The following is an 18,893-nucleotide window of genomic DNA, read 5'->3' as shown; positions in this document are numbered from 1 at the left end:
TGGAAACAAATAAACAGTGACTGGTAACAGTAAACTTATTGTTTCATTTAATGTAAAGAAGAGGCTTAAATGTTGCAAAGACAAAACCTCTGCTATTAACAAGAGTAACTACAATTCTGAAAGTTCTCCTTTTATACTATTCCTTCCAGAACTGTCTAAAAACTCTCACAAAAATAAGAAAGAAACATTGCATATGTCTGTTTGTGTCTGTGTATGTGCGGAGGGATATGTGTGTGTGTGTGTGTGTGTGTGTGTGAGTGTACACCTGTCCTTTTTTCCCCCTAAGGGAAGTCTTTCCGCTCCCGGGATTGGAATGACTCCTTACCCTCTCCCTTAAAACCCACATCCTTTCGTCTTTCCCTCTCCTTCCCTCTTTCCTGAAGAAGCAACCATCGATTGCGAAAGCTAGTAATTCTCTGTGTGTGTTTGTGTGTTTTGTTCATTGTGCCTGTCTGCCGGCTCTTTCCCGCTTGGTAAGTCTTGGAATCTTTGTTTTTAATATACAATCGTGGAGGACGCAGGAACCAAACTGTGTGCAGAAATGTAAAAGCAGGGATACTGAATTACACTTTTGAATATACCTTTGCAATAAAATATCCATGAGCACTGCTCCAGATAGTCAGTCGCACTGAGAGAAAGCAGGTCCCAGGGCTCAACTGAATCCTTATAAAATATAAGGACTTTGCCAATGAGTTAGCTCTTCTAATAACAATATTTAATCACACATCTCTCAAACATAAAACTGTGTCCGGAAAATGGAAAAAATGCAAGATACGTCCCTCTACAAGAAACTTAGCAAAACTGAGCCATGAAATTACCACCCAATACCATTGAAATCTGTCTGCTGTACAATTTTACCATATCCTGAGGTCAAACATTGTTAGTTTCCAGAGCAGAATGCGTGTTCCATATCAGCCAGTGTGAATTCCTAAACTGTCATGCAGAATTGAACTAGCATTTTTCTGAGATGGCATTGTGAAATCCTTAGATGAAGACAGTAAGGCAGAGGGAGTATTTCTCGGCTTCCAAAAAACATTTTACGTGGTGCAACACCAGTACATGGTAGTGAAGTTACGATCATATATGGTATCAAATGAAATGTGTGTCTGTATTGAGGACTTCTGGATACAGAGGACACAATGGTATGTATTGGGTAGATGCAGAAGTAACTTCAGCTGTGCACAGGGCAAATGAGGTGGTACCTTTACTATCCATGCAATGTATTAATGAAATGACAAATAATACTAATACACTGGCTGACAAAAAGCCAATGTAAACAGAAGACAAGGTTGGATGTCATTTTAACTTTGTTCACATTATTGGCAGGTATGTAAGTGCTTACAGGTGCAATACTCTGTGATAGGTAGAATGGCCACCACAGTGGTAGGGTATATAACAGGAGGAATATTAGATTAATTATTCATTCCATAGACCCACAAAAGAGGGGATCCTTCTGGGTGTGGAACATGTCAGATAAACACATTACAAAAATGAAATTAGAAAAAACTTGAGTTTCATTAATTTTAATGATCCTCAGTCAATAAACAGTAAAATTATGTACATGAATTAAAATTAAACTTCTAATATTTACAGGGTTAATACTTACATTTGCTTTCATTAAATCCATCATTCACACAGTAGCTAGTTACGGCTATTACAATCAAGTATTGTCAAAAATTAAAGTAAATTATTCATTTCAATGATCCTCAGTTAAGAACAGTCAAATTATGTACAAGATAAAAAATTAAACTTACACTATTTACAGACTTAAGACTTACATCTGCTTTCCATACAGCAATCATTCATACAGTAGGTAGTTACTTGGCTTTTACAACCAAGTATTGTCAAAAATTAAAGTATAATAAATTTTCATTAAAATGGTCTACTGCACTTGTTGAGAAATTCATGGATGAAAAAAAGGAGTTGGACAACAAAAATTCTTTTAAATTATGCCTTATCTGAAACTAAACTCTTAATGGTTGCTGAATAATGGACAAGTGTAAGTGACTTTAAATCTTTATGTATATTGTTCTTATTCCTAGTATTGATACTGTGTACTAAGCAGTTAATTGAAAAAAAGAGATGTGTTATTTACAACAAACTTCATTAAGGAATAAATATATTGAGAAGCTGTGGTTAGTATGCCCAATTCTTTGAATAGGTTTCAACATGATCTTCTTGGATTTACACTACACATTACTCTTACTATACACTTCCATACTCTAAAACTTACTTTTTTTCCGGTTTGTGGAGTTTCCTCAAAATATGTTACCATATGATATAATGGAGTGAAAATAATCAAAATATGCCAGTTTTTTTTTATATTTATACCTCCTATGCCTGACATCATTCGCATTGCAAACACAAGACTTGTTTAAGCATTTTAGCAGTTTGTTAGTATGTCGCTCATAACTGAATTTATTATCAAGTTGTAATCCCAAGAAGCTCAGATGGAAACCCATTTCTAAGCAAAGAAGGGAAAGCAGAAAGGTGGAAGGAGTATATAGAGGGGCGATGTTCTTGAGGACAATATTATGGAAATGGAAGAGGATGTAGATGAAGATGAAATGGGAGATATGATACTGCATGAAGAGTTTGACAGACCACTGAAAGACCTGAGTCGAAACAAGGCCACGGAAGTAGACAACATTCCATTAGAACTACTGACGGCATTGGGAGAGCCAGTGCTGACAAAACTCTACCATCTGGTGAGCAAGATGTATGAGACAGGCGAAGTCCCCTCAGACTTCAAGAAGAATATAATTCCAATCCCAAAGAAAGCAGGTGTTGACAGACGTGAAAATTACCAAACTATCAGTTTAATAAGCCACAGCTACAAAATACTAACGCGAATTCTTTACAGGCGAATGGAAAAACTGGTAGAAGCCGACCACGGGGAAGATCAGTTTGGATTCCGTAGAAGTGTTGGAACAAGTGAGGCAACACTGACCCTACGACTTATCTTAGAAGAAAGATTAAGGAAAGGCAAACCTACGTTTCTAGCATTTGTAGACTTAGAGAAAGCTTTTGACAATGTTGACTGGAATACTCTCTTTCAAATTCTGAAAGTGGCAGGGGTAAAATACAGGGAGCGAAAGGCTATTTACAATTTGTACAGGAACCAGATGGCAGTTATAAGAGTCGAGGGACATGAAAGAGAAGCAGTGGTTGGGAAGGGAGTGAGACAGGGTTGTAGCCTCTCCCTGATGCTATTCAGTCTGTACATTGAGCAAGCAGTAAAGGAAACAAAAGAAAAATTCGGAATAGGTATTAAAATCCATGGAGAAGAAATAAAAACTTTGAGGTTCGCCGATGACATTGTAATTCTGTCAGAGACAGCAAAGGACTTGGAAGAGCAGTTGAACGGAATGGAAAGTGTCTTGAAAGGACAAAACAAGGATAATGGAATGTAGTCTAATTCCCTCAGCATCACCCAACTTAATTAGATTAGGAAATGAGACACTTAAAGTAGTAAAGGAGTTTTGCTATTTGGGGAGCAAAATAACTGATGATGGTCGAAGTAGAGAGGACATAAAATGTAGACTGGCAATGGCAAGGAAAGTGTTTCTGAAGAAGAGAAATTTGTTAACATCGAGTATTGATTTAAGTGTTAGGAAGTCGTTTCTGAAAGTATTTGTATGGGGTGTAGCCATGTATGGAAGTGAAACGTGGTGCTACAGAAGAATGCTGATTAGATGGGTACAGCACATATCTTATGAGGAGGTACTGAATAGAAATGGGGAAGAGTTTGTGGCACAACTTGACTAGAAGAAGGGATCGATTGGTAGGACATGTTCTGAGGCATCAAGGGATCACCAATTTAGTACTGGAGGCCAGCGAGGAGGGTAAAAATCCTAGAGGGAGACCAAGAGATGAGTACACTAAGCAGATTCAGAAGGATGTAAGCTTCAGTAGGTACTAGGAGATGAAGCAGCTTGCACGGGATAGAGTAGTAGCATGGAGAGCTGCATTAAACCAGTCTCAGGACTGAAGACCACAACAACCACCCCAAGAATTTTACACTCTCAACTTCTCCTATTTCCATGACATCATATTTTATACACACACTAGAAGGAAATCTCTTGGAAGTTCCGAACTGCATATAGTGGGTCTTTTCAAAGTTCAGTGACGGTGAATTGGGTATGAACCACTTATTACTGTAAGTAAAAATTTATATTTGATTTACTATTTATTGCAATATTTGCTTCATCTGCAAATAAGACAAACTCTTTGTCTGGTAATGTAACAGATGACAGGTGGTTGATATACCCAAGAAAAAGTAGTGGGCCTAGTATGGAACATTGGTGAACACATGTAATTTCTTCCCAGTCAGATGATGTCTAATTGCCTACTGCTGAAGTGTTACGTAATGACACCTTTATTTTCTATTAGTAAGATATGACCGAAACCACTTAGCAGCACAACCAGTGATGCCATAATATTTTAATTTACTTAAAAGAATGCTGTGATTCACACAGTCAAAAGCCTTTGACAGGTCACAGAATATGCCAGTTGCCTCTAATTTGTTGTCTAATGAATTAAGGACATTTTCACTGTTAAGTGTAAATAGACTTCTCAATATCAGAACCCTTAAGAAACCCAAACTGTGACTTTGACAGTATGTTATTTTCACTACGGTGCTTAAGTAGACACTTGAACATGACCTTTTCAAAGATTTTTGAAAAAGCTGGCAAAAGTGAGATCGGTTGGTAGTTTGACGGCATTTCTTGGTCCCCTTTCTTGTGGAGAGGTATAACTTCAGCATATTCAAGACAGTCCAGAAATGTTCCTGTGATAAGTGATTGATAACACAAATAACTTAAGATATTACTAAGCTCACATGAACACTCTTATTAACTTTGTTGATATGTTATCATAACTACTAGAATGCTTTGATTTCAAGGACTTTATGATGGATTCTGTTTCTTTGAGTGAAGTCAGTGTCAATTCCATTTTACTGAGTATGCTTGTGTGCACTGGTCTCAGATATTCCATTGTATTATTTACTGAACCTGATAACCCCATGCTATCAGTAACAGAGACAAAATACTTATTTAAATGGTTTGCAACATAACATGTGTTTGTTACCAGGGTTTCATTTATTATTAGAGTTATTTGTTCCTCCTCATTTCTGCTCCTACCTGTCTCTGACTTAACTATATCCCATATTTTTATTTTATTGCTGTATGTATTTATCTTCTTCTGATAATGCAGGTTTTTAGATTTCTGGATAACTTTCTTCAATATTTTGCAGTAATTTTTGTAATGACCTATAATGCTAGTATAAAAGGTGTTCCTTCATATCAGATAGTTTCCTTATGGTTTCTTACTAGACTGCTTTGAGTTACCTTCAGGGGAAAACAATTTTCAAATAAGGCGCTAACTTTATTAATGAATGTTTTGTATTTTCCAGTTGTGTCTTGGATGCTGTAAACATCCATCCAATTAATTTCTTTGAGCATTCTCATAAGTTTCTCAATTTTTGAATGTTTTAATGGCCTTCTGAACTTAGTTCCGATAGATGTTTTACCCTGAAAATTTTCAAAATGTAATGTTAGGTGTTGCAGTAGTCAGATGGCCAATTTACTATTGGTTTTGTAATCTGGCTAATTGCCTAGAATTGTCTATAAAGATATTATCAGTGGCAGTCTTATTTGTATATCCTAGTTGGGAAATTTACAGTAGAAATTAAATTGAATGACCATGTAATTGATTTCAGTAACTGTTCACTGACTGTTTTTCAGGACATCTACACTCCTGGAAATTGAAATAAGAACACCGTGAATTCATTGTCCCAGGAAGGGGAAACTTTATTGACACATTCCTGGGGTCAGATACTTCACATGATCACACTGACAAAACCACAGGCAACAGAGCATGCAAAATGTCGGCACTAGTACAGTGCATATCCACCTTTCGCAGCAATGCAAGCTGCTATTCTCCCATGGAGACGATCGTAGAGATGCTGGATGTAGTCCTGTGGAATGGCTTGCCATGCCATTTCCACCTGGCGCCTCAGTTGGACCAGCGTTCGTGCTGGACGTGCAGACCGCGTGAGACGACGCTTCATCCAGTCCCAAATATGCTCAATGGGGGACAGATCCGGAGATCTTGCTGGCCAGGGTAGTTGACTTACACCTTCTAGAGCACGTTGGGTGGCACGGGATACATGCGGACGTGCATTGTCCTGTTGGAACAGCAAGTTCCCTTGCCGGTCTAGGAATGGTAGAACGATGGGTTCGATGATGGTTTGGATGTACCGTGCACTATTCAGTGTCCCCTCGACGATCACCAGAGGTGTACGGCCAGCGTAGGAGATCGCTCCCCACACCATGATGCCAGGTGTTGGCCCTGTGTGCCTCGGTCGTATGCAGTCTTGATTGTTGCGCTCACCTGCACGGCGCCAAACACGCATACGACCATCATTGGCACCAAAGCAGAAGCGACTCTCATCGCTGAAGACGACACGTCTCCATTCGTCCCTCCATTCACGCCTGTCGCGACACCACTGGAGGCGGGCTGCACGATGTTGGGGCGTGAGCGGAAGACGGCCTAATGGTGTACGGGACCGTAGCCCAGCTTCATGGAGACGGTTGTGAATGGTCCTCGCCGATACCCCAGGAGCAACAGTGTCCCTAATTTGCTGGGAAGTGGCGGTGCGGTCCCCTACGGCACTGCGTAGGATCCTACGATCTTGGCGTGCATCCGTGCGTCGCTGCGGTCCGGTCCCAGGTCGACGGGCACGTGCACCTTCCGCCGACCACTGGCGACAACATTGATGTACTGTGGAGACCTCACGCCCCACGTGTTGAGCAATTCGGCGGTACGTCCACCCGGCCTCCCGCATGCCCACTATACGCCCTCGCTCAAAGTCCGTCAACTGCACATACGGTTCACGTCCACGCTGTCGCGGCATGCTACCAGTGTTAAAGACTGCGATGGAGCTCCATATGCCACGGCAAACTGGCTGACACTGACGGCGGCGGGCACAAATGCTGCTACGGCCAACATCGCGGTTCCTGGTGTGTCCGCTGTGCCGTGCATGTGATCATTGCTTGTACAGCCCTCTCGCAGTGTCCGGAGCAAGTATGGTGGGTCTGACACACCGGTGTCAATGTGTTCTTTTTTCCATTTCCAGGAGTGTATATTAAAATCCCCAGCAACCACTAGTTTTTGTTTTTAGTTTTAGATGAGATAATAAATCTTAAAGACCATTTATAAACAGGTTGAAATTTCCCGAAGGTGCTCTGTATATGGCTAATATTATAAAGAGCTGGTCTAAGCAAAATTTATTAATGTCAATATTCTTAAATTTAAAACTGTTTTTAACAAATGTGGCAACTCCAACCTTCTTCCATATTTTGTCTACAGAAGTAAGAGGCTGACTTAAATTCTGTAAGGTTTAACATATCTATACCAGTGGTCACATGGTGTCCAGAGAGGCAGATTATATCAACTGGATTCGATGACTGTAATTCATCAATGTACATAAGTAGTTCAATAATTTTACTTCTAAGCCCTCGAATATTTTGACGCACTAAAGATAGTTGGCATTTCACATTTACCGAGATGAAATCGGGTAGAAATCAAATTTCTGCTTACTGCTTTAAATTTTTAATCAACAGCTGTGTTTGTTGATCTCATGTGCCAGGATTATGCTTTTCGATTTCTTTCTCAAACTGAAGGTTTGTTTCAATCTTTATTTCTCTCAGAACTTGACTTCGTTCTGTCCTACCTATCCTAAAAAAGGTGCTGCTGCAACACCTATGACCACTGGTATATTACCACTCATAGCAGTGCCTCCCCACCCCCAACATTTCCTGCTATTAGCCCAGCCAGTTTACCCTTCTCTTTCCTGTTGAGATGTAGGCCATGTCCAGTATAATCCCACGTGAGTGAATCAACAGGAACCAATCCAATATGTGACCCTGCACCCGACCCAAGTGGCCGTTCCAACTCAAAATTAACTCTCCTGATAGAAGAGTTTAAATGAGGTCGGTCATGGCGTCTCAGAACAGACACAAACTCAACACTGGTATGTCTCGGTGCTGACACAATCTTTGCAATGGCAACAGATGTTGAGTGATCACTGTGAAGGACATGGGGATAACATGCTTATTTGAGAGAGTTTGAAAGGGGAACTCACTGTGAACCTCTATGTGGCCAGCTATCAAATCATGGAATATAGAGATACCCGTTAAGTTTCCAGTCAACCACAAGGGAGGATGGTCATGTTGTGCATTAAACACACTGTAACCCTTTCACATCTGCTCCTGCCGACCAATGACATATAATAGACTCCCTACATGTTTCTTTGTCATCCCACACCATTAATCAGAGACTACCAACAGCCAGATTAGGAAATTCGTGTACCCCGTGTAGGCTGCCGTCAACACCACCATGTAAATATCTGTGTTTCGAGTGGTGACATGACCAGGAATTGCTGATGACCGTAGTTTTGTGTTCAGCAATGTATCACATTTCTGCATTACCAAGGACGCCGATCGTCAACAAATATTGTGGTGATCTATGGAGAGGTCTAATTCTTCCAATATTTTGGAGAGGCACAGGTGTTACTCCTGGGTCCTGGTGTGAAAAACCATTGAGTATGACTTCAGGTCACAGCTGGTAGTGATTGAGGGAACTCTGATGGCACAATAGTATGTCATAGACGTTCTGTATCCTTATGTGTTGTCTCTCAAGTGACAGTATTGTTGTGCCATTTCTCAACATTACATTACTTATCCACATACGGCATTTGTGCGTATGAACTATCTACATGATGTTGAGCTGCTCCTGTAGACATAAAGATCCCCAGATTTTTTCCCGGCAGAATGTGTGGGACCAAATCGGGCTCAACTCCATCCCAGTGCCAGTATCCAGGGTATATTCGATCCTGCGACCCCCTGGTTTCAGTCACGTGTTTCACCACTAGCCCACCAGGCCTGACGTTGGAATCAGTTAACTCTTACAAATAACATGGTGTTACAATTTGTGGGAATATGAAATGGAATAATGATATAGGCTCAGTTGTAAGTATAGCAGGTGAGGAGTTAATTCATAGATATAAGGAAACTGCAATTACTCTAGCAGAAAAGTCTACTTAAAAAGTTTAAAGAACCAGTATAAAGTGAAAAATATAACACAATCTCCTAGACATCGCCTCTTTTGGAACTACAAAAAACTATATTACACTAATTGCAGCAATTATTGTTCTCACTAGCCATACAGAAATGGCACAGGAAGAATCTGTAATACAATGCACAATGGCAATATATCCTGCACCATGGTTTGCAGAGTTAGATCTATGATGACATGCAGTAGAGTCTTAATGCAGTACTAAATAAAGCATAAACAGTGAAGTAAATGCTTCAGATTTTATTAAACCTGGCACTCGTCCTGACCAAGTGCTTTCAACTGTAAACAATATCTCTCAAAAGACAATGAAGAAAGACTTCATTGTAATATGTGGTGGTGCAAATGATGTCGCACACAATGATGGTTTGCATGCTATTAGTGCCCTAAACCATCTAAATGACTCAAACGTCATTGTTCTCGATATTCCACACAGGTATGACTTGCCTCAATTCTCGTGTGTAAACAGGGCAGTAGCATATACAAACAGTCAATACGCAGAAATTTGCAACAGTTACGCAAATGTACAAATGGTTAATGTGCAACATTTTAGTAGATATCTTTACACCACTCACGGCCTTCACCTCAACCGGCACGGAAATAGTCACTTAAGTGTCCATTATTTGTGAAATCGTCGTAAATGCTAGGAACGACATATACTCAAAACACACACATTCGAAGAATGAGTGCTCCACAACACAAGAAGACTGCAGGAATGTATATAGACGGACGACATTGGACAAATGGCTGCTGAAAACACCAGGTAAAGCTGATTCTTCTCAGGCTCCCAGTACATGGAAACAGACCAACTTGAATAAGTGGATAGTGAGAAATACCAAACCCACTATCAACTGATATTTATTTTTTAGGGATTAATGTATAAGTAGTTCTGGTAGGGTGACACGTCCATCAAGCGTTCAACAATCCAAACTCACTTTCAAATTAATTCAGCAGAACTTTCAAAGTCTTGGCAATAAGCACGAGTTGGATACCATTGCAGCAATTGATAACCCTGATGTTTTAGTTATAAGTGAACACGGGTACACAGATCAGCTAATCAGTGTATGTAAGCCACTTTCCATGATCTTTTGCTCTGCCTTCAGTAGAAAAGAGAAACATGGTGGTGGGGTAACTATCTTTGCAGCCAGTGGTAGTAATTATAGTGTAATAGATGGAAGTGCTTCCAGCACTGAGGGTGTAATAGAACTAGCAGCAAATAATTGTAAGTGGGGGAAAGGGAACTTAATTATTATAGGCCTATACAGACCTCCATCTGGTAGCCTTGATAGTTTCTTTGATGTTCTTAATGACCTGCTTGTTGACATTGACAGTAAACACTGCAATAAAAATGCCTGGGTTAACATAATACTAACTTAAACATTGACTTACTGTCCAATGACTCTGTATCTAAAAAACTAATGCTAATATTAGCTCAATTTAACTTAACATTTCTGATAAACAAGCCCACTAGAGAGGTAAATAGTGTAAAATCATGCATTGACAACATTATAACTAACATGTCCCACTTTACATGCAATGCATCAGTTCTGAAGCTTGCCATTTCTGACCACCACGCAGTACAGGTATTGATAGAAGCTGACAATCTTCATGTCAATAGAAAAGAGAAACAATGTGACAAAAAGAATCACCAATGACGACAATGTTAAAGATTTCAACAGTTAGCTGAAAAGCTTACAATGGGGTGGAAAAAAAACCAGCATTACTTTCAGTGATTTTTATTATTGCTTCTATGTCTCATGTCCAGAAGTGACCTTTACAGAAAATGACTGCAAAAAGATACAAAAAAATAACTTGGTAACTCATGAAGTTAAAGCAGCAAGAGAGAAACTTAGACTTTTCCAATATACAATGATAAATAATAACAATAACAATAATAGACTAAAGGTAGAATTTATAACTATCAGGATTACTATAAAAATCTTCTGCTAGAAACTAAAAGTAAATATGTAGCCACAATGTTAAGAAACTCTACTAACACAGGTTCAGCTGTTTGGAAAGTAATAAATAGCTTTAGGGACTGTAAGGACAGATCAACAAGTGATTTTACTATAAACCATAAAGGGCATATCGTGAAATGTCAATGTCAAATTGCAAATGTTTTTAATGGGTACTTTTCTTCTGTTGGAAAATCTGTCAATGACCATTTTAAGAATCTTCAGCATAGATATAGGGGCATTCCAATCAAACAAAGCACTTGGTGCCAACCAATAACAAGGAAGGCAAAAACATAATGTCATTAAAAAATACAAAATCAGCAGGCTATGATGGATTGTCTATCAGTACACTGAAAAGATGCATAGACAACATATCTGATGCCATGGCCACAGCAGTAAATGATGTAATTGCATCAGGTTGTTTCCCTGATAGTCTCAAGATAGCACAAGTAACCCAGATTTACAAGAAAGGTGATAAATCTAAAATTGAAAACTACCGCCCCATCTCAATCTTACCTGCATTTTCTAAGGTAGTTGAGGAAGTTATTTAAACTAGAGTAATGACTTTCCTGAGTCAACACAATTTAATATTTGAAAATCAGAATGGCTTTATGAAAAACAAGTCAACATAAGTAGCAGCAGCACAATTAATAGACAAAATAATAACGGCCATAGAGAACAAGGAGTATGTAACTGGAGTGTTCCTTGATCTAGAAAAAGCTTTTGATTGTGTCAACATCACCATATTACTTAACAAGCTGTGGATCCTGGGTATCAGAGTAACTGGCTATGACCTAATAAAATCGTATGTGAGCAATAGAAAACAATTTGTCTTGCTTAAAACAAACAGTCGGTTTTACAAATCTAAAATTATCTAATCTGGAGTGCCTCAAGGTTCTGTCTTGGGACCCCTTCTTTTCTTGATTTATGTTAACGATATACAGTATTGTTCTCCTAACTGTACAAAAATATTGTATGCAGATGACAATAGTGTGCAAACACAAAGACTATGAGAGTCTGGAGGTACTGTGCAACAGTGTAACTAAAGAAATAGGCAAGTATTTTAATGAAAGCCATCTAAATGTAAGTGCTTCAAAGACTTCAATGATGGAATTTAACACAGGGAAACAAATAGAATTTGACATGAAATTATCCATAGGAAATGACATTGTAAAAAAGGAAAAATGGACAAAGTTCTTGGGAATTACAATCCAGGACACCCTCAAATAGGACATGCATATAGATTCCTTAGCATGTAAGCTGTCGAAGAATGGTTTGCTATAAATATGATTAGCAAATATTGCAAGGACATGTGTGTGCTAAAAACTGCTTATCATGCCCTATTCTCTTCAAACTTAAACTATGCTGTAGAAATACGGCGTGCAACAACACAAGCCAACCTAAGTACATTATTAATACTACAGAAAAAAGTTATCAGAATTATTTGTGGTGCCAAACCTCGAGAATCATGTCAGAATCTGTTCCCAAAATTAGGTGTGCTTACCATTACAGGTGTATACATATTGAAAGTTATAATGCGTGTGAAAACAATAAATCCAAATTTCAACTGTGACCTGTACCAGTACGATACAAGCCAAAAGTTCAGATACCATGTAAATAGCCACAGAACAGCTTTATATGAAAAAAATGCACTTCATGCTGGGCTGCAGCTAGCCAATGCCCTACCAAAAAGTCTCACAACCCTTCCTACTAACAAATTAAAAGATCAGCTAAAAATAATTCTAATTGAAAATCCTTTTTATTCTCTAGACTAGTATTATATCTGTATGAAAAGTGCTTCGTAAGTATGTCAAGCTCATAGTTTTAAGTAACCTACAACTAATATAATGTTGATGAAAACGATAATTGTAATTATATTGTTACTTAAAAACCGTCTTGATTGCAAATATTTTTATCCATATGACCGGTTTCGGTTCATTCAGAACCATCTTCAGATCTGATATTTCAGTTACAGGAGTAACCCGTCCAAATCCAGCAGTTTTCACATGCTCTTTAGGCAGATGCCTTATTTTTTTAAAAAATGTCTGTATAATATGTTAAAAATATTTTTTTTCTCAAGAAGCCTCTTGGAAAGAAGGGAGATTGTCTTATAATCAGATCAATACAGTATTTTTACACACCTTCAGCCTTCATTAGAATCCAGCAGTAGCTGAATTTCACCAGTCTCATTTGTGACATTTTAGAGAAATTGCCAAGAAAGTAAAACATCAATTGGCTGACCACCAGACAAGGAAACACAAGTGCAACAAACTTTCTAAGTGCTCTTGAATCTTCAGTTAAAGAAAATCACCGTATTGTATGGTGAATATGTGCAGAAACAATAAAACGCAAAAGGAATTGTGTAACTGCTGTAAGCAATGTGAGGTTGGACTGTCATTCTTTGTCCCCAAATATAAATGCATTAATGGGAAGTCCATGGTGGCATATAAATAATGGAATATGTAAATGTAACAACTCACTCTACAGTTGAGACATTGAATCATGAAGTCACAGGAAAAAAAAAAAAGTCTGAGAATGTTGTTAAAAGCTAATAGAATATAAAATCAGCACTACTAGACTGTCCCTACTAAAAGCACTCTGTTGGCACTGGAGCTCGACCAGATCAAGGGAGGCAGTAGGAAGAAAGGAAGGAAGGAATGTTGCAGAAACATGGCTGGGAGAGAGGGGGAGCAAGTGCACAGGGTAGGAATGTGGCACTGGTGGACTTATTCTGGCTGCAGGCAGAGTGTGTTGTAAGCAGTGCACAATGAGGTGGAGGACTGGATCGGGATGGGGAGGTAGAATAGAGGACAGGGGATGCAAGTCCTTCCACCTAATGTGTGGTACTTGGTTACACACAGGTACTGGAAAGTTTATGCAGTAGTTTAGCATTAACCAGAACTGGATGAATTTGTTTCCACAATTTTACATAAATTGCACATACATATTCTGATCTGCACTTAACCTGACAATTCCTTCAGTGTGACATTGTAGGTGCTTTTAGATGCTGTATCTCATCCATAGGTCTACTGCAGACACATCTAGCAAATTACACCAGGAATATTAAAATTAAAGGTAAGGTGTGACCAGTAGTTGAGATACTGAGTTTTCGATACACACACAAATAAGAGAAAAACACTTAAACTTCTGAACAACATCAGATTATCCCTACAACACATGCTTTGCACCCATAATCTTCCTGTCCTCCATCTCCACTTGCCCGTCCCCATTCCCCTTACTCTCCTTACCCTCTCCTGGTGTCTACTCCCTCCCAATTTACTGCTTCTCTTCATTGTGCGCCACATGCAACTTGCTCACTGGTGCCAGATTCCTGTTCCAGCCATCAACCACCTGTCTCCTATCACTTAACTCCGCACGACACAATCCCACTTCCCAGTCAAAATCCAGCATTGGTAGTTGGCTGTAACAAAGTAACTGCTCAACACCTAAAGTAGATGATAAGCTGCTATCTTTATTGTTTCAATATTTGTATCCCATCCATGATTTTCCAGAATCACAGTTATTGAAGAACATATAGCAAAAAAATAAAGTGAATGCAGTATACAGCGCTGATGTCCAACATTATTAACAGTGTACAAAGGTGAGTACCAAAATCGGTTCTTGTATGTGTCTCCTTCAGTTTTCTTGTTGTGCTATAACTTCTCCAGTTAGAAAACACCTTTATATCTAATATTAGTTTTGGCAAAGGGCTTTATCTGTGTGATTATCTCTCACAAATTCCTCAAAGCTCAGTTCTCTATTAACTCTTCCAAAGCTTTTTCAACTGCCTTTAGTAAAACAGGATGTAAAAGGATTTACCACATAGCAGCTGATCCATGAAAGGTGTTTGCAGAAAAAAATGTTAATTTGATGTGTGTGCGCCATCACTATAAGTGGTATATATTGTCGCAAATGTTTTGACAGGTTGAATTACTGTGTGCTCACTGAAAACCCTATAGGCTTAGACATATCACGATTGTATTTGAATGATACATATTGTAGTTCATAGCTGATGTAAAACTTAGGTTTCGCACCAGTACCTCATAAAATCTGTACTGAAGTGTTTTGGTTATGTTAAATGCAGGATGAATTTACAAAGACGAGTAGAGAAGACAGTGAAGAATGTATTGTTTTTTATACAAACAACTTTCTAATTTACAAATACTGGTTTATCAATGCAATCAGAGTTGCATGCTAAATCCATATGTACATTTTTTTAAATACAGGAGATTATATTTTTTTTTACACAATCCAGTCTTATAACAACATGATTTTAATTACAGCTGGAAATACTTCAATTAAAAGCATGATCCACTCAAAATGACAATTTGTTCAACTCACACAATCTAAGTGACATGTACATGGAATTATTAAAATTCACTGGTAAATGGCCCCAAGGAGGCAACCAATCTCAGCTTCTGGCCATCAGGAGTAGTAAATTCAATAGTTTGCTCACCCATAATATTTTCACCTTCGACATCTGGAACATGTTCATTCAGACTGACCTGCTCACCCTGAAAAGAGGAAAAGAAAACTTACAAAGTTTGATCAAATACCAGTCGATTCAACTGCTGAATCTTTGTGTTGTTCTGTAGCTTTGTACGATTTAAAAAAGTAGAGTACTGTTTTTGGAATAGTTCCAAATGTTGCCACGCCACAAATCCAGCCCACTGACTTCAGATTTGCCAAACAGCTTATTTTGGTGCACTATGTGCTAAGCAGGAAGAAATTTGTTTTAAAACCAATTTTGGCCTGTGCATTACAATAATGACTTTCTTCAAGCACAGCTCAGAGTTGAGCAGAACATGCATAAGCAAGGTAGAAAGAGAAGAGGATTAAATCTGTGTGTCAGTGATATACAGACATTTAAAAATGATTGAACACTGGTAATTCAAACTGTATTGTAATGCATAGTATGACTTACCCATAGCATTTATCTGCATTTGGTGTAAAAAATGTACAGATCTCAAAAACAAAATGCAACACTACTTGAAGTTACAAATGAATATTTTGGACTGTGACAATATCTGAATATAATGCCCCTGAATTCATGAACAAGGAAAATTGTGCAAAATTTTGCACGGAACAAAGGTTCATGAAAACTGTTACCATGGAGCTATGTGGCACGCACAGGCTAACAATTACAATGAAGATAATTAAAGACAATAGTTAAAAACTGTAAACAAAACCCACTCAAAGAGACAGCATGAAGATTTCTCAAGCGCAGCAACATCATTCAAACTATCTGCCGCTATCGTGAGACACAAACCACTGAAGATCTGCATTGTATGCTCATCCATGGTTACCACTACCAGCAGATGAGCACTAGCTACTAATTACACCTTGTAGGTACCACAAGCATGTTGCAATTAATTGGATTTTGCCTTTTTGGAGGCAACATGGTAGGCTCTGTTGGCCAATGAAATATACCATCTCCACACAATAAATTTAGCTTCTTGGCATTCACTGTGAACAAAAGCACAAATCCCAGAATGCCAAGAAATGTGAAGGTGGTGGTCAAGCAAATACCTGTAATGGAACTTTGGCCAATGGCACTGATCCTCTTCACCCACAAGCACAGGGTCTATCAGACACCTAATAACTGTTGTAGAAGAATGTGGAGATGGGTAGGTACCAACACATGCCCAGTCCTTAGTCTTCAGCAGGGATATGGGTCACTCACATTCTGAGCCCATTTCCTGTACATATGTTGAATGCCGCTCATTTATGTAGAGCGTAATAGGGAGATGTTAATATGGGAGAGGATCATTATTTTGACAATGGATTCATCTTTTTGAGACACAATTTATATGAACATCACACCCACATCACGACCATATTCCCCAGGATGCTGTAATCATCTGAATAAAATATCCTGCATTACCTGATGACATATCCTGACTGATCTCACTTGAGACAGGCTGAAACTTGTAATGCATTGTTGTAGGAACCCTTCACACACACTGCATGAAATACACATCTTAATTAAGGCCATCATCACAGAGTGGAACAGGCTGGATGAATTACAGTAAAACCTCAAATTAAAAAAACCTGCTTTTAAGGAAACCATACTTTCAATATACAGGGTGATTCAAAAAGAATACCACAACTTTATAAATGTGTATTTAATGAAAGAAACATAATATAACCTTCTGTTATACATCATTACAAAGAGTATTTAAAAAGGTTTTTTTTTCACTCAAAAACAAGTTCAGAGATGTTCAATATGGCCCCTCCAGACACTTGAGCAATATCAACCCGATACTCCAACTCGTTCCACACTCTCTGTAGCATATCAGGCGCAACAGTTTAGATAGCTGCTGTTATTTCTCGTTTCAAATCATCAATGGTGGCTGGGAGAGGTGGCCAAGACACTATATCCTTAACATACCCCCATAAGAAAAAATCACAGGGCGTAAGATCAGGGCTTCTTGGAGGCCAGTGATGAAGTGCTCTGTCACGGGATGCCTGGCGGCCGATCCATCGCCTCGGGTAGTTGACGTTCAGGTAGTTACGAACAGATAAGTGCCAATGTGGTGGCGCTCCATCCTGCTGAAATATGAATTGTTGTGCTTCTTGTTCGAGCTGAGGGAACAGCCAATTCTCTAACATCTCCAGATACTGTAGTCCAGTTACAGTAGCACCTTCGAAGAAAAAGGGACCAAAAACTTTATTGGCTGAAATGGCACAGAAAACGTTCACCTTAGGAGAGTCACGTTCATATTGAGTTGTTTCCCGCAGATTCTCAGTGCCCCATATACAGACACTGTGACGGTTGACTTTCCCGTTAGTGTGGAAAGATGCTTCATCACTAAACACAATCTTTGAAACGAAAGATTCATCTGTTTCCATTTGAGCAAGGATAAAATCACAGAAATCGATTCTTTTAATCTTATCAGCTGCAGACAGTGCTTGAACCACTTTCAGACGATAAGGTTTCATAACTAACCTTTTTCATAGGACTCTCCATACAGTTGATTGTGGAATTTGCAGCTCTCTGCTAGCTCTGCGTGTCGATTTTCCTGGGCTACGAACAAATGCTTGCTGGATGCGTGCTACATTTTCATCACTTGTTCTCGTCGTCCAGAACTTTTCCCTTTGCACAAACACCCATTCTCTGTAAACTGTTTATACCAACGTTTAATACACCACCTATCATGAGGTTTAACACCATACTTAATTCGAAATGCACCCTGAACAATGTCGTAGATTCACTTCTGCCGTACTCAATAACACAAAAAGCTTTCTGTTGAGCGGTCGCCATCTTAGCATCAACTGACGCTCACACCTAGTCAACAGCGCCTCAAGCGAACAAATGTACAACTAAATGAAACTTTATAGCTCCCTTAATTCGCCGATAGATAGTGCTTAGCTCTGACTTTTGTCGTTCCAGAGTTTCAAATTCCTAAAGTTGTGGTATTCTTTTTGAATCACCCTGTATACTTCCACAAGTCCTGTGAAATTCCCCAAAAAAAAAAATATTTTTTCTCCCCACTTTTAATGAAGCCCCGCTTCAAGAAGATGTCCCCTTTTAATAAACAAACATGCAGCATGTTTCAAACTGAAATCCAGTTTTTAAGTAACTCCTCATATGTTCCAAGTGAGTTTCTGATTTCTTTCCATTTGACACAGATCATATTTATTGTTGTGTAATGCAGCAAATGGTAATTGATTCAACCAGCCAATATGTATCTAGAATGTAGTCAATAACTTCTTCCCTTGCAGCGAAACTGACAGATGCGTTGAAAGAATCTGAAATTGATTTCCATGTGACAAAGGTCACATGATCTGACATGAAGCATA

General features: G+C 38.9%; 1 protein-coding gene across 3 annotated transcripts in view; it reads right to left on the bottom strand.

Moving 5' to 3' along the window:
• Positions 1–15,194: 15,194 nt before the first annotated feature.
• LOC126334658 (zinc finger protein ZFP2-like) overlaps positions 15,195–18,893 on the bottom strand; it is a 75,833-nt gene continuing 72,134 nt past the window's right edge. For all 3 annotated transcript variants that reach the window (XM_049997109.1, XM_049997112.1, XM_049997110.1), the window contains one exon: positions 15,195–15,604. In XM_049997109.1, the coding sequence (XP_049853066.1) occupies positions 15,461–15,604 (144 nt within the window). In that variant the 3' untranslated portion in view covers positions 15,195–15,460. The remainder of the gene's footprint in view (positions 15,605–18,893) is intronic.

Source organism: Schistocerca gregaria, chromosome 2 (assembly GCF_023897955.1).
Source record: "Schistocerca gregaria isolate iqSchGreg1 chromosome 2, iqSchGreg1.2, whole genome shotgun sequence".
NCBI lineage: Eukaryota > Metazoa > Arthropoda > Insecta > Orthoptera > Acrididae > Schistocerca > Schistocerca gregaria.
This window is presented reverse-complemented; position numbering and strand designations above follow the sequence as displayed.